Genomic DNA, 23794 nt, shown 5'->3' with positions numbered 1-23794 from the left:
GGTAACATCTCTGTACTTCGGGCTGTCCTTGTACACAGGCTTTCACAAAGTAACCTCCATTGGTATTTGGCCAAACTAAACCTGCCATTCTCTTTCATGGAAGTTCCCAAGGCAGTTAACAAAGCCAGGCAACTGCATATCCTCATAATTACCATTGGCCCTTACTATACAAATTCCAGAGCTACTGCTTGCTTCCCCATCACTTGTGCCTCAGCCAACCCAGTGCTTGTGAGGCTACAGTTCACTAGGCATTATCACCACCCCACTTACTACCAGCAAAGAGTTCCCTGTGAAGTTTGATAATGAGTGACCCAGCTCCTACATTCTATCTTGTGGGTCTGCATTATGGTACTGTTTCTGCTACCAATTATATCTCAGTCTGGGTTCCCCTCAAAGCAGTACTGCTGTCAAGACTTTTAGTGCACGTGGTGTATTTCGGAAGTCATCCCAGGAGTCATCAATGAGGAATTAGGAAACATGAGAAAAAAGTGAGTAAAAAGTCAATTTAAGGGTGCATTTTGAAGTCAGTTATGATTCTAATGGGATTCCTGAGAGATATCCAGTGTCTTTCTGAATTCTGTATCTGACGGAGAGGATGGATCATTTTTCCACAAGCTTCTGACTCCCATATTTTTGAGTTTGTCCCTAGAGGTATTATTTCCCTTGTACTCAGGCTTGTACAGAGCCAAGTGGGTTTCCATTGTTTTAGGAGTAGAAACTAGGTTGCACTCCTTTGAGATGGGACGTTCTCACCAGGAGGTCAGTTGGTGCTCACAAAGGAATTGTTCTCTAGGGCTGCAGTTATCAGAAGTGGACTGAGATGTGACATGGGGTACCAAAGGCAACTGCCTGAATCTATTTCTCTATCTATCTCCCAGGATGTGTACCTTTTACAAGGTAGCTTGGGTACCATGGTGGGTCCTCAACTCCTTCACAGAATGGTGTCTATTTATTCCCCCAAGAGATGTTCCTTCCTCTCAGAATCAGCCTTATCATCTCCTGCTCCCAGGGGTTCAATCTTGACTGCTGCTCAAGGTCATCTTGGATCTGATTTATATCAATAGGTATGGATGGCTTTTAAGAAGGAGGAAGTGACATGAGCTGGTACTTCAGAACAAATCCCCTGCTGTGCCCTCCCTGCTGACAATCACCGTTCCATCTCTGTTTTCAACTGTCTGTTCCAACAGGACATGTAGGCTGGCATAGCTTGGCTTCTGTAGACCAGTCGGGCTCCACTTGCTGGTCTTCCAGGGCCTTTCAAGGCGAGCTCGACTCTGCACCATTAGCTTCTCCTTTAGACCTCTCAAAGAATCTAGCCTCACTCTAAGCCTCACCCCTAATGGTGTGAATTGCCAAAGGGAGATTTGTCTTTCATTTTTTTGAAAGGATTTTCAGTTTCTCCCAAGACCTGGTGTGTCAAAAGGAGCATTAAGACAACTTGTCATCCCGCTCTTTTCTTTTTGTCTGGCCTGCATCTTTCTTAATGCACCATTTCTAATCCACAAGATTATAGACTCAACTTCAAGATTTCTTTCTTATACATCTAGATTTTGTAATCAGCCAATGCTACAGATGTAGCACAATGTTACACAGTTTCCTAGGGGTCCCACATGGACCCCAGGATGAAGTGTGGTAAATTTTGCACAATACAGGGGGGAAAAAAACATGTGACTTTCTAAAAGTAATCTCATTTCTTCTATCTTCCTCTTGAGTTCTCTTTATGGCTGATACGGAAAATGTTTGATTTTTTTTTTTTTTCAAAAAAAGATCTCAGTCTCTCCCAGTTCAAAACTTCATCACATCCAATCTTTCAAGGTTTCTTCCCATTATCCCTTCAATTTTCAGAATACACTAGGGCATGGAGCTCTCTTTAGAGTTCTATACGCAGGTTTTTACTAGGTTTTTACTGCAGGTTTTACTACTATTGCTAAGGCACCAAGACCTGGTGACTGGCTCTTTGTTACAGTCAAGCAGGGCTCTGATCTTCCAACCCGTTTGAGTTTTCACTGTCATTGCCAGGCCTTTTGCCTGGTAGTCTTTTCTGTGGCCTTCTGTTACAAAGTCACATTTGACTTGTACTCTCATTGACCCTTGCTTACTTCCCCAGGCCAGCCATCTCAGGTTATCTTTCACACACACTCACCAAAGCACAAGAAGACATCTGGATTTCCTCACTCTACCCCATTCTGAAAGAATGGGAAACTGGCACAGGTGCCTCTGTCACTTCTACCCAACCATGCAGGTGATATATCAGGCACCTCCCTTGTCCACTGAAAAGCTAATCTGAAAGACATTGCAGTCTTTCCAGGGAAAGGAAGAACAAATGTCATTCTCCTGGTTTTCCCACAACCATCTCCTGGTGAGGCTTGCATATACCCTGTCCTGCCCCCACCTTTTCTCCCCAAACCATGTTCAACCCAGGGTGGATAAATGGGGAAGGCAGACACTGGAATTTCATCCTCCGTTCTTCTCTCCCTCTCCTGTTCTTCAGCAGCAGGTAGTAGTGAGCAGAGGGTAATTACTCTTCCTGTAAAGTATTGATTTAAAGTCATACCCTTTATGTCCCTACACTATAGGCTGTAGTAAAACTACACCCTCAAGTTCAAGATCTCTTCTAGATGTATAAATATGAGATTTGAGAATTTAGAAAACACTTTTTTCTCTCTCAAAAAAAAATCAAGCTTTCAAGAATATTACCACTGGAGTCTCAGGAAAAAAAAAATGTCTAATATGAAATTAGAAGTAAAATTGTATCCCTTTTGACCTAAGCCAGTGGTTCTTAACTTTGGCTGCACATTAAGTCAATGGGGCAGCTTTTAAAAATACTGATGGTCAGGTCCTGTACCCCGGGGTCCATTCTTCAAAAGCTTCTGGAATCAGGCCCAGTTAGAGGTATTTATTTGAAAACTTCCCCAGTGATTCTAATTTTTAGCCAGGATTGAGAATCACTGACCTTAGACTGTTATGTGTCTTCTCTCTGAATGAGAGGATACCATTGAGTCCACTGTGGAGAGAAAACATGATTTGCTGGGAATGAATAAAAAGAATTCTAATATTTCGTGATTAGCATCTGACTACAACTCTTGTACATTCCACAAAGCAGTTATCTGATCAGTGATTTCATGTTACCATCATAACAATTCTTTTACGTAGATACCATGCTGAGTACATGTAATTGAAGAATGAAAGTGGAATCCAAAGAGGCTAAATAAGCAATGACTTTATCACTTAAATATTAGAGAAAAAAATACCAACCCTGATTTTTGATATTAATAGTTATCATTTATGACATCATCGTTAATATGATTAAAAAGTTGGGACACGAGAGTGGCTCAGTCCGTTGAGTGTCCGACTCTTGGTTTTGGCTCCCATCATGATCACAGGTTCGTTCGTGACATCAAACCCCCGTGTTGGGCTCCACGCTCAGCAAAAAGTCTGCTCGAGACTCTCTCTACTTCTCCCTCCACCTCTCCCTGCCACTCTCTCTCTCTCTCAAATAAATAAATCTTTAAAAAGTTATTTTTCCTTTTATTGAAATTAAATTTTTAAGTATTATAGAAATATATAACCTAAAAAATAAAGGTTCTCATAATCCCACCTCACAAAGATAATCACTGCTAATGGTTGGATGTACGCTCCTCCAAATGTGTCCTATTCATATGATAGCAAATATCATGAAAGTATTATTTACCCAAATGAGATCATACTATATACAGCTTTGAAGCTTAACTTTTCACTTAAAAATATATCCTACACATGTACTGTGTGAGCTTGTGTGTGCATGTATGTGGTGTATCTCTTCTTAAAATGGCTTACGTATTTCAATGTTAAGAAACTAAACATTTGGGTTGTTTCCAATTTCGTAATATGACAAACCATACTATAATGAACATTCTTGTTATAATGAACATATCTTTGGACAATTTTGTAGGTGTTTTAATAAAATTGATTCCTGTGAGTAGAATTTCTGATTTGAATCCCATAGACATTTGCTACCTTAATAAAGTTTACCAAATTGCCCTCCAAATAAGTTGTGCCAATTTACAATTATTTCAACAATATATGGCAATGCTTGGTGTCCGCAACTTTGGCTACACTAGGTATTAATCTTTTTTAATGTGCTGATCTGATAAGTGAAAGTAAATGCCATTGTTAATTGAATTTGCATTTGTTTGCTTATTGAGATGGAGCATCTTTTTACACGTGGCCAAAAGCCATGTGCAGTTCCTCCCCTGTGAACTACCTGCCTGTGTGTCTTACTCATTTTTTCCTAAGATCAACCAGTTTCTCTCTTTTTTTTAATTTGTAAAAAGTCTATGAGTACTATAGAAATTAACTATTTGGCTATCATATATATTATGAAATATGGCATTATTTATGGCTTTGAGTTTTGTCTGGGGTAATGTTGGTGAGTGTACATGTTTCTTTTTTATAAGTTAGAAGTTTTTATTTTTTTAATTACCATGCTTAACTGTCTTTTCCTATGTTAATTTTTTATTTTATGTCATCCCAAGAAAGGGATTCCCTTCCACAATATTATAAACTACTCAGTTATGTTTCCTTCTCATATTTTTATTTTTATTTTACTACATTTAAGTCTTTTATCCACCTAAACTGTAGTGTAAGCAAATAAGAAAGGGATCCAGCTTTACATTTTTCTGAATGACTAGTCATTTCTGCCCGTGCTATTTATTTAATAACCTGGTCTTTTCCCACTAATTTGAAATGTAACTTTATTAAGTACTAAGGAATAGAAAGCTAATAAATAGGTAGGTGGATAGATATGTAGATGATAGATGATAGAGAGATAGTTTTCCACATACATATTCTCCTGATTTCTGAAGATTCATACTATGTTTTGATATCTGGTAAAAGTACTCTAACCTCTCATCCCACTTCACTTTAATACAATTTTTTCATTGGACATTAAAGATGTTTCCCTATGTTACGTTTTTCAACTGATTTTTGAAATAATTTTTATCATACTTAAAAATAGAACAACCAGTTAGGATTATATTCTTTAAACTCTCCCTTTTCCAGGGGCGCCTGAGTGGCTCAGTCTGTTAGGCATCTACCTTCGACTCAGGGCATGATCTTCGAGTCCGGGGATGGAGCACCACATCAAGCCCCCTGCTCAACAGGGAGTCTGCTTCTCCTTCTCCCTCTCCCTCTTCTCCTCCCCCACTTGTGCTCTCTCTCTCTCTCTCTCACTCTCTCTCTCTCATTCACTGTCTCTCAAATAAATAAATAAAAAATAATAAAAAATAAAAAATAAATAAACCACCCCTTTTCCCAATCCCTGCTGCATCTTGGATATATTGAATCCTAATTCTTTCCCCTGCTTATAGTCACTCCTAGACTTTCCAGTTCTCAGCTGCCAAAGTGAGTTTTCTAGTACCCGAATTTAATCATTTCTATTTGCTGCTGAATATCTGTCAATGACTTTCTATTCATTTTATGATATAATCCAAAAATTTCAATGTGACATACAGGATCTCTGTCTACTCCTTTATACTGACTTTGTATCATTTCTTATCTCTCTCAACACCCTCCCTCCAGTCATTATAAAACTGGGTTCACGTTAACTCTTTCTTGCTCAGGCATCATCTCCCACAGGACACTTACTTTAAATCTCTGCTCCATTCTACGTGAGGTGCCCTTCCTTTGTCAGGACTCCCATTACTAGATGAGACTATATTAAAATTGCTTGTTCATTTGAATCTCTTTTCTACTAAACCAGAAGCTCCTTCAGGATGCTATCTTTTCTTTATTCCCAGAATTCTCCATAGTATCTATTACATAATAGACCTTTAATTCACGTTGCTAAACAAATAAATCTAAAGTGACACAAGCTCGGGTTAATTTTATACCAATCAGCTGGTCAAATAGATTCCACTGTCTTAATTGGGCGCAGGTAGTTTTTCTAGGAAGTGATCCCAGGAAGCACTACAGGCTTGGGTAAAGTAAGACAGAGAGAAAGGGGAAATGCCAATAAAGGGGTGTGTTGATGAGCTAGGGTCAATGGAGCCATAATCCAGCTTGGGGCCTTTTGAGAAATTATAAGTCACTTTAGAACTATCCTTCAGGAGAATGGAAAACCTAGAGCATTTATCCACCGGCTTCAGTCCAAGAGTTGTCCCCAGAGGTTTTAACTTATGCCACACTTCCAGGTTGTGCCTGTGTGTAGCCAAGGGAGAGCACATGGTACCAAAGACCCAGGGTATAGAACCCTTGAGTGCACAGGCACTCAAGTGGGAATCAGTCAGCATCCAGGTGAACTCAGAAGAAGGCCAAAGGGGATGGGGTGGGCATTAATGGCATCTGCTACAGTAGCTGATACTATAGCCTCTGCCCCACCTCCAAACTGAACATGTACCAACTAATATCAGACATGAGCTGTTTGAAGATTCTTGATGGACAAGAAGCATGATTTCTATTCCCTTCAAAATACTCAAGGCTCATAGACACAAATGCTATTTGATTCAGTCTCATGGTGGACCAAAAAACCCTCCAAAGGGAAGCTGCATGTTTTTTAAAAGTTCTGTGTTATTATTCATTGACAAATCACTTTCTCATTGTAGAACATACATTTGCTCAAACCTGTGAGACAATAAAACTTTTTTATTATGATTATGTCTAACATCCTTTCCCTGTACAGCTTCATAGAATTGGCTTCAACATGTCATTAAGTAGCCATGGATATCCATTATGATGCTCAGAATATTTTGGTTCACTTTTATAATATCATCAGTGATTTGAGGTCACTTTTGGACTTCATTGCTTTTTTAAAAGAGAATGAGTAGTAAACTTCACTTTATTCAGCGACTGCTGCATGCAGAACTCCCTACTAACCTCAGTGGTTGTATATAAGTGTTATGCAATCTAACAAAACTTACTGCTTACTGCATATTGTACAGAAATGCTTATATTTGGGGCGCCTGGGTGGCTCAGTCATTAAGCGTCTGCCTTCAGCTCAGGTCATGATCCCAGGGTCCTGGGGTCGAGCCTGGCATCGGGCTCCCTCCTCAGCGGGAAGCCTGCTTCTCCCTCTCCCACTCCCTCTGCTTGTGTTCCCTCTCTCACTGTGCCCTTCTCTGCCAAATAAATAAATAAAATCTTTAAAAAAAAAGAAATGCTTATATTTTACAAAAATTGGCTATATACCTGTTCGATGGATGCAGTTAATCTGAATAAAAAATTTGAAATAAATGAGTTTTGATAGAAATATTGAAGGATATAACCAAACATGGACTGGTGTTCAAAGATGACATTCAAATATTTCAAAAATACAGTGTTCATGGATTGGTAGGGAAGCCTCCGAAAATACTAAGTCGGAAGTGTGCAGATGTAAATCAGTCTGTGAGAGCATACTGGGAATGCCATCCTTCCCTCTTGGCCCCCGTGTCCTCTGCCTAGAATTTTTGATCCCTTCTTTAATAACTCCTGCTTGCCTTTTAGATTAGCTCAAGCCTCATCTCCTATATTAGTTTCCTATGACTCCTTGACAATTTACCACAAGCTTCTTGAATTAAAACACTTTATTATCTTATGGTTTTGGAGGCCAAAGTCAAATACGGGTTTCACTAAGCCAAAATCGAGGTGTCAGCAGGGCTGCATTCTTTCTGGAGGGTCTAGGAAAGATCCCATTTTCTAGCCTTTTCCTGCTTCTAGAAGCTATATATAGAGATATATATATGTGTATATATATCTCCTTGGTCAGGGCCGCCCCTTAGTTTCCTCCTGTGTAAAGGAGAAGTGTATTCTCAGGTGGGTAAGAGAACAAATGAAAGGGCAAGGTTCCTCATCCCAAACCTCTTGCTCTAACCTACTCCTGAGAAGCAGCACCGACTTCTCAGTTTCCTTACCAATAACATGGAAATAATCACAGCATTTAGCACACTTGCTTGTCATGAGTATTCATGAACAGACAAATGAAAATTCACTGACCATGATTGGCACATACTATTCACTCTAAAGTGTTAGTTGTTACTATTTGCCCTGGTGAGATTATTGTAAGGATTTAGGAAACAGTTGATAAAGCCACAGCATGATGCCTGGCACACAGCCAGTTCTCAGCACATTCTAGTCTTTGATGTATCACCATCATCTGTATTAAATACAAGTTAAAGACATCAAATTCAGTGAAGAAACTGCGTTTCAAAGGTAGGAGTTTGGTGACATGCGTTCAACTTTGTGCTAACAATCTGCCTGGCTCTGTTATTAATAGCCTCAGTATGGCCACAGGGTTAGAAGATACAAAAGGTCAATAAAGTTGTGATGGATGGATTTTATTAGTTTCCATGGTGAAATAATAGTAGTAATAACTATAGGCTTTAAAATATTACAAAACATTTTCAAATATATTATCTCATAGGGGCTTGATGTGACTTCATGTTATTCCCAGGCAGTATCTAGCAGTCTAATGGCTATTTGATTATTTAGGCTTCCCAGGTTATTATCATCCTTGTCACATAATAGCCTTTATGTCCTTTGTATTATAGAATATTCAGATGTTACCCACTGTTTCTAAGGCAAACGGAGCCATTCCACTCAAATGTTTACAGTAAATAGAACAGAAACTTGTGGAATCATCTTCCTCTCTCATAAATGAAGCAACAGCAAAGTGGTACAGCATCTCAGCTGTTCCAAGTTCCTCAAATAAGTTTTACTTTTGCAAAACGAACCCTCTAACTTCCTATATGTTGTGAGCTGCGTTATGAGCAACATGACAGCCGGCAGCCACGTTTGTTGTAATTTTTTAAATATGTGGAAAAAAAGCAAGATATCGACCATGTATTACCTGAACCAAGATGCCAAATTATCTAACTTGTTTCTCCAGGCAAGCAGTCCAACAACAGGGACAGCTCCCAGGAGCCAGTCAAGATTGTCTGTTTGTCCATCCACTCAGGACATCTGCAGGTAAGTTGCTCAGCAAATGATCCTATTTAATCTTGTTTAGACCAATGTTTTGTAGTCTTCTTTTATATTCCGAGACTGTGTGGCTCTTGCCTCTGCCTTACATTGGCCATGGACAGTTTATACTGGCTTAATTTTTCCCCCTTTAGTGCTTTTTCTTCATTTGATCTTTATTTACCAACTTCTGGTCCATGCTATCATTTTCATCATTCTCTCTCTCTGTTTTCCTGTGGCTCTCCTCTCCATTCCCATCTCCCATCCTTTGCCTGCTGCTTTGTCTAGATCTACCATCTTGCATGACATGTCAGAAGATGCATTTGAGCAATGCACCCCTGTCATGGTGCTGAGCCCTGCTAGGAAGGAGTCTGGTAAGAAATCAGTAAAACAGAGGCCTAGGAGGAGAAGGAAGGCCTCTGAGAGATATGAGCCTGCAGAAGAACAAATAAAAGGGAGAAGAAATGATTTTCACCTCCAAATCACAAGCCCCAGATGGAGCGAGGTTTATGCAGACTCTTCAGATTCATCTTCCACAGATGAGACTCACTGGATTCAGGCAAAAAAAAGAGCCCAAGTTAAATTCCGACTGTCACGAAGAAAAAGGAGAAATGGCAATAAGCCCTGTGGAAATATGGATGGGCCTTCTGCTCCTCATGGAATGGATCTGGTAGATGTGGAATCCAAAGGGAAAAAGCAACAAGAGCTGACTGAATGTGCGAGTTGCTCTTTAAATCTCTGCAGAGGAAAGGGCACAAGGTACCAAGAATGCAGTCTTTCCCTGCCACAAGGATCCTTTGAGATTAAGAGATCCTCAAGGAAGCATGAGGAGAGCAAAGGCAGATACAACCACAGGGATCTGCAGCTCTTGCATCGTCTTGGGCAATATGAAACAATCCAGAAAAGACTTTCAGAAGCCGATTCCAGCACGGATATGTTGGCAGTAGCAGAAGGTGGCAAGTATGTGGACGCTGCCGCGTTCCAGGTGAATAACTCTGTGCAGAAGCCTCCTGCCACCTACCATGACGGGTCTGATAATTTAAAAATATGCAGGTCAGTCACTGTAGAGAAAGACTTGATGCCATCCACATGCATTTCTTCCCGCTGTGAGTTAGGCGTGTGTTCAACCTCTCCCCTCAAAACATAACATGTATTCATACCGTTATTTGTCTGATTGTATATAAGGTGACAAAACAAGAAAAGGCATCTATGGGAATGAGAAGAAATAATAGGGAAGCATCCATGGGTTTGAAAGCTGTTCCAGAATAGAATTAGATTTCTCCTTTACTCTTCCCTTAATTGGATAGTGAGTTATCCTGGTAAATGTACTGACAAGCCAGTTGGGTCTGGTACCCATTCTAGTTAAGACAAGACCAGTGGAGGAAATATGAGTGAGAGTGTATGAAACCCTAGATCCTTAAATGCAAATTCAGTGAACTGTTAGCATCCTGACAGAAAGATATTCAAGGCTTGGGTTTTTTTTAAGGTCAGATTTTTTTTTTTTTTTAAATCAGAAAAATCTCTGCAGTTGGTGCTAATTTGTTCTCCAGTTGTCTGACTCAGCAGGGTATTTCAAGACTGAAAGCCCACAGAAGCAGGTCATGGACATATCAGTGGGATTGCTGGAGCCGTCAGGGAAGGAGAACACATTAACTTTAGTGATAGTCATGTACTGAAAAGTTTCAACATGTAGATATTTCATAGCTATGAGACTCCTTTCTTGCCATTTTTTTTCCAACCGTATACATTTTCAAAATAACTTAAAGTGATTAAGAATTATAGGAATATCCATGCTAGTATGCACAAGTCAGATCATTTTAAACAAAACAGTTTCATGTGTTCATGTTATCCCCTAGTCATTTAAGTTGGTTAAGTTTTGTTGTTTTGTTGCATAACGCTTGGTTGTTTGGGCTTGTTTTATGAAAGTTAAAGTTACTATATAAAACATGTATGTGTGCCTCCTGCCAGTGACGTGACCCCGAGAATGTTGCCAGTATCCATTCAAGACAGGACAAGGGGATTTGAGGCCTGGATGTAAATAATAATAGTTTATTCCTCAGAATGTTTTATAAGATTTTTATAAAATGCTCATTGATTTATTCATTCAAGCACCTGTTATGCATCAATTCTCGGCATTGGAAATGTTACAGTGCCTGAGATTTGTATAGTCTCTGACATCCTAGCTCTTACTGTCTAAGGGGGAACAGAGAAACAAAAGAAACTATTTTACAGTTGATGTATAATTATGATTGTGATAAGGACTATGAAAGCCCACAACAAGGAAGCTTCACCTACTCAGAGAGATCGGAGAACTCTCTTAAAGAGTCAGCCAAGCTGACTGAAGTTGGAGAATGACAGGCATTGATCAAGGAAAGAAACCGGGAGGACCATTCAGGCAGAAAGGGCCATTACACCAAGCCAGGAGGAGGGAAGGAGTTTAGCAATCCAGGGGGCTGAGAGTGGGCCGCTGTGGCCAGGGGGTGATGAATGTGGGGAGCGGGTGGTGGAGATGGCGGGGAGAGGTGGAGAGAGCCAAGTACAACAGGCTCAGACATCTCAAAGAAGGGACACCATTTGATTTATATATTAATGTAAGTTTCTTGTAATCTTTGGAATATGATTTAAGTGTGACTTTGCTAAAATGTTGGGGTATGGGATAAAACACTATTTCCAGTCTCAACCAAGAACTCCCCACTTACAGCCATCTGTTGTCATTCCCCGAATCTACTTCCAACATAATTTAATGAAAGAACCTAGTTGTGGGCTTAATAGTAATTGGAAAAAAAAAAGTAATGCTTGCAATTAAAGTCATAGTGGCTGATTCTCCTAACTTAAAAGCACTGCTCTGGAGGAACATTTTCAAAGACAGGATATTTAACTTAGACTTCTATTAATGAAAGTGAGATTGATGGACCTATTCTTATTATTTCTTGCTGTGGGTTGTCATCAAAATACCCACTAAGCAAATACGGGGACTGTGTATTATACTGGACGCTGAGGGCTAAAAGCAACAAAAGACTTGATTCTTCCCTTAAGTGGCCTGTTAGAGAAATTGAACACATATCTGAAAAGATACAAATTCAAGATAGTACAGGATGAATTAAAACCAAACATAAGGAATACTGCAGAAATTTGAAGATGGAAAAACTTCTGAGAGCTGGAACAATCTGGAAACCCCATTAAGAGGTGGGATTGGGACCAAGAAAAGTAGAATTAAATTGGCAGAGATGCATGCTGGGCATTCCAGGCACCCAGGGCAGGGGAAACACCATGAGCCCAGACAGAGATGAGGGAATGACACTCTGCACTGAAGAATTTTGTGTGAACTTCTATGACTGGGTTGGAAAGTTTACATAGATAACAACTAAAAAAAAATTTTTTTTAAAGACTTTGTAGAGAAAACATGCGTATCTTTCCAAAGAAGATATGTGTTCTCTACATCTTTGTTTTCAAACTGGCTCAATGAGCTTTTGGGTACCAAAGAGCCTGCCTCAGAAGCTGAGAACAGATCAGGGGGACTGTGCTCCCTTTAACCCATCTTCAGTCAGAGCAGTTGCATGATTATCTCTTGTATATAATGGGGTTTGACATTATCCCTTTAGGAAAAAAAGATTTTGCTGCAAAAAATAATACAGAGCAGCCTTTGCTCAATAAAATAGACCTGATGAAGAATAATATATACAGTCACAACATCCCTGGGGGTGTATTGGGAAAGGAACCTAGATTTAGGAGCACAGGTTGCAATAAGTTGGAATGTATCCTGCTTTGAGGTAAGTAGGATTAGGAAGATAAAGGGTAATGGAAGGGAGGAACACATGGTATGCTGTCATTCCACCCAGTGATTGGAAACAATCTTGGTGCTTGGAATTGGTGAGAGCGTAAGACAAAGGAGTCAGGGGTGACTCCACACCTTGGAGCTTGGGAGACAGGAAATGCTGCTCTTACTGACAAAGGCAGAAGAGGTCAGAGGGAGGTGGTGTGGGAAAGACCTGATGAGCTCCATCATAGGCAGGCTATTTGTGGTTGCAGTGACATTGCAGGGTCAGCTGTCCAGCACACAATCTGAGACATGTCCCTGAGGGGCCGGAGAGCAGTCACAGCTGGTTCTGTAGAATTGTTCAAGCATTAGTGAACTGTACACAGATCACCACGAAACAATTGCATATTTGCAATTGTTATTAACATGACATTATTAGCACGGGGCAATGGCACAAAGACGCTAATAATGAAAATCTTTTCAAGGCCAGGGAGGACATATAAATTTGGGTGTCATTCTCAGGCAGGTAACTGTGATGACTGGGAAGTGAATGAAATCTCTGAATGAAATCGTATACAGGTAAAAGGCCTCCAGGTGGACACAGCCTGAGCACCAGGGTCCCCTGTGCAAGGGAGAGAGGCAGCAATTGCCTATGAACTTGCACTCCCGCTGCTTCAGACATGCATGGGCAGAACCATCCTTGGTCACAACCACAAAGCAGAAGAAGCGCCTAAGCCCTTCCTCCTTTTCTGTTCCTGGCATTGGGCCCCTGCCTGGGCACCCCACGCTCTTTCCCACTCTCATCAAAGCCTTATTCAGAGAAAGTTTCTCTACTAGCCAATTACAGCTTACAGGGAATTTAAGTCATCATGCTGTTACACCCATAGCTGTGTAGTGGGAAAGGCTTTGTATTTTTTTTTTAAGATTTTCTTTATTTATTTGATAGAGAAAGACATAGCAGGAGAGGGAACACAAGCAGGGGGAGTGGGGGAGGGAGAAGCAGGCTTTCTGCTGAGCAGGGAGCCCAATGCAGGGCTCGATCCCAGGACTCTGGGATCATGACCTGAGCCGAAGGCAGACGCTTAAGGACTGAGCCACCCAGGTGCCCTGACTTCGCCTTTTTCATAGGAAAAAAGTATTTAAAATATGGATTATATCATGTTAGCCCATGTTCGAGGCTTTTCAATGGCCTCTTCATTGCCCTTGGTGGCAAGTTCAAAATCTTTAATATGATTTACAAGTCCCTGCATGATCTATCAGATCTGCCTCTCTGGCTTCAACACCCATCACTAATGAAGACCTATTGGTGCTGGTCTGTCTTCAGTTCCCTGAGAGTGCCCAGGTCTGTCCCTTTCAGGGCCTAGAATGCCTTTACATTACCTTCTCTGCCCTTCACCAGACTAACTCCTAGTCATTCTTTTTTGCTTGAAATGTAATTTCTTTAGGGACACCTTCGAGAGGCTCAACACTCAAGTCTCCTGGGAATCCCTTCCATAGCATAATTTTTAATTGCTAACATGTGGGTATTTTTGTGGTTGACTGTTTGAGCTTTGTTCCAGTGTCCACTGTGCCTGGACCAGTGCCTGGCAGATAGAATATATTCAACATACAGTTTTTGAGTGAATAGATTTAGGGAAAATGAATTTTTTTTAGGGAATTATTCTTACAATGTGGAATGGTAGCACTATGTGGTAGATTACCTCACCTGCTATGGAACCAACATATAAAACGTACTCTACACCAGCAGTGCTTAAACCTTAGCGGACATTAGCACAGACCACAAGTCTTGTTAAAATAGATTGTTGGGGGCTCCTGGGTTGCTCAGTCGGTTGGGTGTCTGCCTTCGCCTCAAGTCATGATCCCAGGGTTCTGAGATCAAGCACCATATCGGGTTCCCTGCTCAGTGGAGAGTTCGCTTCTCCCTCTCCCTCTACCCCTCCCCTCCCCCGCATGCAAGCTCGCACGCGTGCTCTCTCTCTCTCTCTCTCTCTAAAATAAATAAATGAGTAAATAAATAAGAAAAGATGAGTTTGGGAAGCATAATTACAGTTTCCTGTCATATTCTATTGAATGCTGACACAAAGCAAAGTTAGGTTACCTCCTTGTAGTTCACCCTGTTGTACCAGTAAGTGCTGGTCATCTTACTAAAACCATAGACTGACAAAGCCCGAACTTTACCAGGAACTCAGATGTCATGGTTTGCCTATTGTGTCTCTGCAAACCCACTTCCTCATCGCAACTACCCCCATTTTTATCAGTGAGTTCACAAATACCCGGAATTTCTAGTTTTTGACTCTTTCTCTCCTGCATTGGTTATACCCAGTCTCTAACCAAGTCCTATCATTTGTTCCTCCAGATACTGCTTTTGGTCTGTGCTCTCTTTCTCATTGTTAATGTCCCATTTTGATCCTTTTTTACACTTCTGTTCTTTCTCCACATCCACCCTTTAGCCTACTACCTTTTTTGGTCAGGACTCTTCTACCAGGGTAAAACTGACTGAAATCAATTCAAATGAGCTTAAACAAGAAAGGGATGCATTAGCCACAGACATAGGAAATCCAGGTATACAGATGGCTTCAGAGACTGCAGAGATTCAAACAATGTGGTTCTCCTTCTCTGTGTGTTCTCGTTTTCTTCAACTGCAGGCAAGCTTCCTCTGTACAGCAGAGGGAAGAGACGTTGTGGCCAGAGATAGCTTTAGGCTTACATTTTACCAGCCATAACTTAACAGAAAAGAGAAATGTTCTCTTCAATCAGTTACACATGCAATCCCAGGGATGGAATAGAATTAGCCTGCCCTCGGTCACATCCTTGGGCTCATCACGGTCACCAGGGGCACTGGGCATTATGCCCAGACCAAGTCCTTGGGAAGGAAGGTTGGATTTAAAATGTGACTTTGGCAACTCCTCCAGGGCCTTGTGAATTGGGGAAAAGACATTTCAGTAAAAAAAAAAGAATAAAATTAGTACCAGAAAAAGTGGGACAAGAATTATAAGCAAGAAAAAACAAACAAAACAGTAGCACTCAACTACCATCCGGTGTGACTCTCCCTCTTTCTGGTGTTTTTCTCTTCCTCTCCAAATGCCCACATTTAGGTATGTTTCAAGACTCATCTCATTTTTATCCTCTCCATAAAGCTTTCCCAAACTACCCTGGCCCACAGTGATCTTTCCTTTCTTCTGATTCCCATAACCTTTTGTAGTTGGTAGCAATTACTTAGAATTCACTTAATTTCTAGCAGCTTCATGTGTGTTAGTTCTCTGTTTCCTATAGACTAAGATCCTTGAAGTAGGAATTATGTCTTATCCCTCTTTTGTGCTTTCTACAGTACTCAGAATGTAAAAATTGTCTATTTTTTGACTTGCTTAATTCTTATAGTTTGCAATAACATTACACCAAGTGTGGGAAAATGGAAAGAGAACATTTCTAAAACTCAAAATATTCATAGCAGAAAACTACATTCCAAGGGCAACACAATCATGCTTTTTGACAAATCACTAGCATTTGTAAGATTGATTTAGATAATTTTTAATAGGCCTGAGCTCCTAAGAGAATTATGCTTAAAATGGACCCTTCTTATCCCTGTCATCATATCTGTGTACTCATTTATTCATTCATTCACACAGTGAACAACTATTTGTTGGGAATTTTAATCTGTATCAAGGAGTGTTCTAGAAGTTGGAAATATAGTGAAAAATATAGTAATGGTCCCATCCCTCATTAACTTATATTCCAGTTAGTAAAACAAAAACAGGCAAATGTAAAAAAAAAAAAAAATCCGTGAATGAAGATAAAGGAACACATTGCATCTAATAGAACAAAACAGATTTCCCTGAGAAATGAATAATAAAGAAGAAATCCAAATGAGAGTAAGTTAAGCAGAGAGAAGGGATAACCTCTTCCAGGAAAAGGTATGACACATATGAACACCCAGAGATGCATGAGATCAGGCATAAATGATGTCAGTGTGGCCTTGCAGCAAGTAGGAGGAGGGGAATGGTAGTCAACCATGGAGTTCTTTATCAACCACAGTTAGGAGTTTAGACTGTGTTTTAATGCCAAGGGTAAATTTCTATGGACTTTTAAGGAAAAAGAATGACACTGTCACCTAAGTGTTCTGGAAAACCACTCAAGCTGCTTTTGGAAAACAGACAGGAGAGGGCAAGACTGAAGGGAAAGGAAACCAATTAAAAAGACACAGCTGTGTCCCAGGGAAGAGCTGATGGTGGATGTGAGAATAAAAAGAACTACGTGGAAGTGCACCTCCGTCACTCATTCCGTTAAGCTTCCAACTCTTGGTTTCCGCTCAGGTCATGATTTCATGGATCATGTGATCGAGCCCCACCATGGGGCTCCACGCTCATCGGGGAGTCTGCCTGAAGATTCTCTCCCTCTATTCCATCCCTGGCTCGCGGTTATGAGCGCACTCTCTCTCACTCTCTTAAATAAATAAATAAATCTTTAAAAAAGTAGTTTAAAAAAGAGAAGTAGACAGGTTTTTTTAAGTATTATGAAAGTAAATCAAACAGGATTTGATGATAACTTACATATGTATCTGATCTCAAGTTTCTGATTTAGAAAACGGTAGATTATAGTATCCTTTACTATTGAGAGAACATACTGCTTGAGAGACAGATTTAAAAGGAGGAGAGGAGTTCAGTTTTATACATAATAGTTTGAGGCACAAGGCAACTCTCCAAAGAGAGATATCCAGAAGAGTTCAGAAGAGGCATTTGCAACATTACATGAAGATTAGGAAGTCTTGGGCATATAAGTGGTGATTGTCAAGATCTCCAGTGGAAAATCTGTAAACAGAGCAGATGAGGACATGAAGAACCCTGGGGAATAGCAGCATTTAATGGCCTGAAAGAAGAGAAGAGGCCAGCAGAGAGAAGAAAGAGAATGGCCAAAGAGATAAATGAAAACCCAGGACTGTATGAAGGAGAGAGAGAAGGTAACAAATAGAGGAAGAGATGAATTCAGAGAATCTCTGAGCTCAGAGAGAGAAAGAGAAGTTGATGATGAAGAAAAGTGATCAGAATGTTTGTTTCTTAAGGTCCCTCAGAAAAGGTAAGAAAGCATGGGACCCAAAGCCCAAAATAAAAGGATTGCCATGGCAAGGAAAATAAGTATGATTTTCTTTGCAATAGAAGTAAAAGAGGAAATGACAGATGCAGATCTACAGATTATAAACAGATATTTTATATACAGATACAGATATTTTATAAACAGATACAGATATTTCTTTTTGATGGTCTTATATTTGATGGCCTTGTATGTATTTATTTTATATACAGATACAGATATTTTATATACAGATACAGATATTTTATATACAGATACAGATATTTATTTTTGATGGCCTTTTAGAGCAAGAGGGTTGGTTGCAGGGTCATACATCAGTGCAATTTGAATTTCAGATAACAAGAAATAATTTTTCATTGGGACAGAAACATACTAAAAAAGTATTCATTGTTTATCTGAAATTCAAATTTAACTAGGTATCCCGTATATTTTTGTTAAGTGTAGCAGTGCTAAGCATAGCAAAATAGAAAAGCATTGTTGGAAGTCCTGTTGAGGTCCATAACTATGAGTTCATGTGACCACAGATGGCAGGAAATGTAACTTCCACCTACAGTACATCATTTAAATGCAGATACAACCAAAGAAGGCAATTGAACTTGGACCTAAGGGAGTGACGTCATGAAACATCTAGATTTCACATTTAGCACAGTTTGATATATGTTTCCCCATGTATCTCCAGATAAATTTGAAATTTATAAACTGAGACAAATATGCTTTACAAATAAGATTTTTTTTAAAGATTTTATTTATTTATTTGAGAGAGAGAGAGAACACACAGAGGGAGAGTGAGAGGGAAAAAGCAGACTCCCCGCTGAGCAGAGAGCCCAATGACCTGGACCCTGAGACCTGACCTGAGCCGAAGGCAGATGCTTAACTGACTGAGCCACCCAGGCATCCCAATTTTTAAAGTAAAATAACATTCCCGTTGGTAGTTGTGCTCTCTATATTTATTTAGAGAAAAAAAAATACTTCTTTTTACCTTAACCTTTCAGATAATTATTATAACATTGGGAACGGTGGGGTCATTGATTCATAGATCCTCCAGGTTACTCTCCAATCTGATCTTTGAAGACCTTGGAACATCAGCACACATTATCATCTCTCTCTTCCTTGAACATACTATTTCCTGGGACAGCCTCTTTCCTTTAGAATCTTTAATTGTGAAAACATTCTTTCTAATATTGAATCAGCCTGTGTCCTTGTATTTTCTCCCTCTTAGTCCTAGATTTATATTCATTCAGTAACAGATTTTTTTAATTTTTAAATGTATTCTGTTGCTTCTTTCTGTTACTTTTTCTGTACAAATATGAGACTGACATTCTATTGTCAAAGTCCATTCCATGAGTAAAAGATCAGCTGTTCAGAGTTTTCAGTATTCAGGTGAGAAAGGTCTCCTAAGTGACCTCATGAGAATCATTTATTTCCAAGAGGTTAACAGACTCTTAAGAAAGTTCATAAATTTATTCTTTTCCTTAGGCTTTGCCTTTGTTTTGCTGAGTCTTATAGGAATTCATAATAATCTTTCTCCTGTTCATTTTAATAACAGCTGAGTTGGTAGGAAATGCAGATGTGAACACCGGTGGTTAGTAACCTGTCATGGGGCAATTCATTGTGATTACTCAACATAGAGTCACAGAGTCTCACTTTCAACTCTTGCTTTCTCTCTACTCGGAAGGGTCAAACTTGAAAAAGGTAAAATGGCTCTCTCCTTATATATGTGATCAAAAAATGAGAAAAATGGCTGTGTATTGCAAATGTATGCATTACTAGTATGATAGTGTTATAGAACTAACTTCTTTCTTTGAAATGAATAATTATGTTTACTGTGGTCCTCAGCAAAAATTCAGATATACACTATGCTACTTTATTCTAAAGAGTAAAGGGTTCTCCAACAAAGAAAAAGCTAATTAGCACCACATTCTAATGTTATGAGTGTGTAGCGTGATTTCATGTAGACTTTCAGCATTTATTCAAGTAATTTATATTTTGAATGAACAAAAGCTATGAATTAAGGCACTGATATTTATAGACACACATGAAATCTATGAGAAAAATAACTTGAAAGGCTTACAGAAATGGCATTTTATATCTTTTTTTAAACATATATCTTTCAAAGACATGCCTTGATCTTAGCAAGGGTTTTTTTTGTCCTGATTGTTCTCAATTTGGGAGTTCATCTGTCCAGGAGTGGAATGACAGTGTCATCAATAATACTGATTGCCGGGGCGCCTGGGTGGCTCAGTCGTTAAGCGTCTGCCTTCAGCTCAGGTCATGATCCCGGGGTCCTGGGATCGAGCCCCGCATCGGGCTCCCTGCTCAGCGGGAAGCCTGCTTCTCCCTCTCCCACTCCCCCTGCTTGTGTTCCCTTTCTCGCTGTCTCTCTCTCTGTCAAATAAATAAAAATCTTAAAAAAAAATACTGATTGCCTTGACTAGTAGATTATCAAAAACCAAGCAGATTGATTAATACTATTCTAATTTGGCTAAATAGGTCACTCTGATTTTTGAAAATAGCATGTATTTGTAGACCAAATATTTAACAGGTTGTACTTTTAGAAAAGAAAAAAGAAAAAATGGACATTTCTCTACCTATAAAACCGTCTTCAAGTAAATTTGAAGATTAAGCAGGAATTTTCCAATCTCAGGAAATCTCAGGCAAAAATAGATAGAAGTATGGTGCTCCTTCAGACAGATAAGTCAGTATTCACGTATTGTAGAACTGTTTACACTGTACTACATTTATATTTTGTTTGTTAATTTCTAAGTTTGTTAAATACCAATTATACCAAAGTGCAAAATACTGAATAAGAAAAAAGTACCAATTAGGTAGAGTTTATCTACTTCTTAATTTAAGAACAATAAGTGTTCAGGGTTATAGTTACTTTGAACTATGTGCTTTGTTTTATAAACTTATATCTATCTGGCAATGTGCAAATTCTTCTCTGCCTCGAAAAAAAAAAAAAAAGAACAGCACTCAGTGCCTTCTCTAACTTATACAAATTCATTTTTAAACATATATATATATGTTTATATGCATATATATATGTAAACAGAAAATGAACACTGTATATAAACTGATGAATACTGGGTACAGGGCTTGTTGCTACCAAATCATGATTTGTATCTGAGAATTTATTTATAGTGTGAACATTTCCTCCGTTTCTAATTACCATGTTTAGGTTCTCATCTTCCTTATAACCATTGTGGAGTAGTTATGCATTCATTTCAAATCTTCTGCAGGCGTCCTCAGACATAGGCAGATTTAAACACCAGTGTCTAATTGGGTTCAGAAAATAAAATGCCCCTAGAATAGCCTGGCTGAGTTGTCTTTGGTTGGTAGCGCTCTGACAGCCTTAAACTCAGCCTGATATTCTCCTTGCCCCTGCTGTCAGATACAAGGAGGACTCGAGGGGTCTATTAATTCCCCTTCGCTCACTTCCAGGTTTATGCAGAACGGAAGAGCCATAATACAGGAGTTCCTGTGTTTGGAAAGCTTCTTGGAGATGGCTTTTACTTTAGACATTATGCTGCAAACCTTCTTCTTTCCTTCATGGTTATCTAACAAGTGATCATGAAACCTTTCTATTTCCTGCTTAACTTGTACCCCTTTTGTTCTTATACGGCCCCTCAGAGCCTCACCTTAATAAATTCTGATATCTTTATTTTAAAGGTATTTTGATCTGAGCTAGCTCGCAACTCTCAGAGGGTGTAATCAAATTAAAATGTTTTGCCACACTCTATGATAGTAACACTGGAGAAAATAAAGGTGGAATAAAGGAAGGAAAATAAATAACTAGAATGAAATAGGAGTCATAGACCTGTGAGAATGTTCCATGCATTGGAGGAGTCTTGATTCCAATCAGCATTTGGAAGCCTCAAAATTCTACCAGTTCGAACTAGAAAGAACCAGAGAGATCACTTCACCCAGTGGTTCTCAATCTGGGCTGCATATTAGACTCACCTGGTAAGTTTAAAAAAAAGTTCCTGCCAGTATCCCCCTGGAAGGGATGTCTCAACATAGTACATTTTTAAAAGCATCCTAGATTATTTTCATGAGCAGCCAGGGCTGAGAATCACTGATTGTTTAACCCAATCTCAGGTGAACAAATTGATGCCCAGAAGATACATATATTGCAAGAACCATACTTTGGGCAGGAGGTCCACTTGGCAGCACTGTAAGACCTGGAAACACTAGAATGGAGCCTGGGGGTGAGCAACTTGTACAGATTCTTTCCTTTCAGCTCTTAAAGTCATTTGGGAAAGTGGTTCTGAAACTTAACAAGTTTATTGGTGGAAATAGAAGATGCAGTTGCTTTTTACAACTTTCATTTTTGGATCAAAACTCAAATTTCTCATCTAGCTGCAATTCACTTTCAAATGACACTATAGAAGAAGCAAATAAACCAGGAAATCCTTGGTTCTCAAATTATAGTTCCCGCACCAGGAGCATCAGAATCACGTGGGAACTTGTTAAAATGCAAATTATTGGACCCCCAACCCAGACCTGTTGAATGAAAACTCTAGGAGTAAGTCCCAGCTATCTAGCTTAACTGGACCTCTATGAAAGTCTGATGCATGCTGAAGTTTGAGAACCACTAAAGTGGAAGTTACAGATGAGAAAATTGTAATTGTAGTACAGGGCAGGGTGTTCATGCTGCAATGGGTAAATACAAGGAGTTCGGGAGTATAAGGAAACAGAGCCTGATGCAAGTATGTACATCAGGGATAGCAAAACCAAAGCAAAATAAAGGTAGCTGATATATGTTTGTGCTTGATGATTTTCTATTTCCTTTCTTCAATGACTTGACATACTGTATATATATTGATGTATGTGTGTATACATGTATGTAAACATATATGAGTGTGTGTATACACATTTACACATGTGTGCACGCACACACACACATACACACACTCCAAAAGGATAAATTAGGAAATTGAGAAAAATCAGGACACACGAAAATAAGGGTAGAAAAATACTAAATCTGCAGAAATGCTTATATGGAGATTTCCTACAAACTTAATTTTCATAGGCACAGTGGCCAAAGCAAAAGAACAGGTTTCAGATGAGACACAACTTCTGTTAGTAATGAGGAATGACTAAGCAAAATTTCTTTCATGAGTCATTATAATGAGAACATTTCAATATAGTGAATGATGTCCTTGGCTCCCTGCATGTAATGAATATGTTCCACAGAGGTCCACTTCCTTTGACAACTGAGGGTTGGCAGAGGACAAGGTTAAGGTCATATTATAAAACTAGAGAGCTGCGTTAAGTGCTTAAAAGGATGGCTTCTCCAACTCCAAAACTCTAAGACACTCAGTATTTGTGGGGGAAAGAAATGTCATAGAAGCAAATTATCTGTATCCATTGGCAGCCTGCGCTTTTTCTTGATAAATAGCTCAAGATCCATTCATTCTTGTGTAACTGCTTAATTTCCCATGACATATAATAACTTGAACATTTGCAAGGATGATTTTTAAAATTATATCATGCTTGGTTTTATTTTGTTCTGTTTCATTTTCATTTTAGTCTTAAATAAAATGTGCTACTTATTACAAGAGCCTATTGATTTTATAAGAAATACAAAGATGGATCAACAAAGTCATGACTAATATTTTTTTTATCATTTTGCATGACCTACATACAATGTAGTGGAGAAGAGAAAATTTGGGGTAAAATGATCTGGAATTTGCTTAAAAGCCTCAAGAAGAATAGAAAAAAGAAAAAAAAAAGAGTATATGTTTCTTCTTTCTCACCACCTCCACCCACCTTCCCAAACACTGAGCTAAAGTGACCAAGTATAACCACAGGCTAATGCCACCCACTTAAAAGAGCATTTGTATCAATTCCCCACCTGATCTCAGAGTCACATCCTTCAGCATCCCTCGGGAGTCATCTTAGCCCAAATTCCACTCTGTGAAAAAATAAGACTCACAAATGTGTTTAGGTTTTATAGCCTCTTCATGCCTTTGCCAGTCGTAAGTTTGCATGCAGATTACTTTTCAATATATTTATCATAATGATATGCTGAGTAATATA

At 39.2% G+C, this 23794-nt stretch overlaps 1 protein-coding gene and 1 long non-coding RNA gene across 5 annotated transcripts in view; one reads left to right on the top strand and one right to left on the bottom strand.

Moving 5' to 3' along the window:
* Positions 1-23794, top strand: part of MARCHF1 (membrane associated ring-CH-type finger 1) — an 848690-nt gene that overhangs the window by 753417 nt on the left and 71479 nt on the right. For 2 of the 4 annotated variants that reach the window (XM_027598174.2, XM_027598175.2), the window contains 2 exons: positions 8840-8919; positions 9199-9963. In XM_027598174.2, the coding sequence (XP_027453975.2) occupies positions 9218-9963 (746 nt within the window). In that variant the 5' untranslated portion in view covers positions 8840-8919; positions 9199-9217. Of the gene's footprint in view, positions 1-8703; positions 8920-9198; positions 9964-23794 lie in introns of those variants that run through there. The other 2 variants (XM_035726038.1, XM_035726040.1) reach the window with 2 other exon arrangements.
* The window catches only part of LOC113924396, a 191578-nt gene that overhangs the window by 124781 nt on the left and 43003 nt on the right, over positions 1-23794 (bottom strand). The gene's annotated exons all lie outside the window — the stretch shown is intronic.

The sequence above is a fragment of the Zalophus californianus genome, chromosome 2, assembly GCF_009762305.2.
Source record: "Zalophus californianus isolate mZalCal1 chromosome 2, mZalCal1.pri.v2, whole genome shotgun sequence".
Taxonomy (NCBI): Eukaryota; Metazoa; Chordata; class Mammalia; order Carnivora; family Otariidae; genus Zalophus; species Zalophus californianus.
The sequence above is the reverse complement of the archived record's forward strand: the minus strand, read 5'-3'. Positions and strand labels throughout refer to the sequence as shown.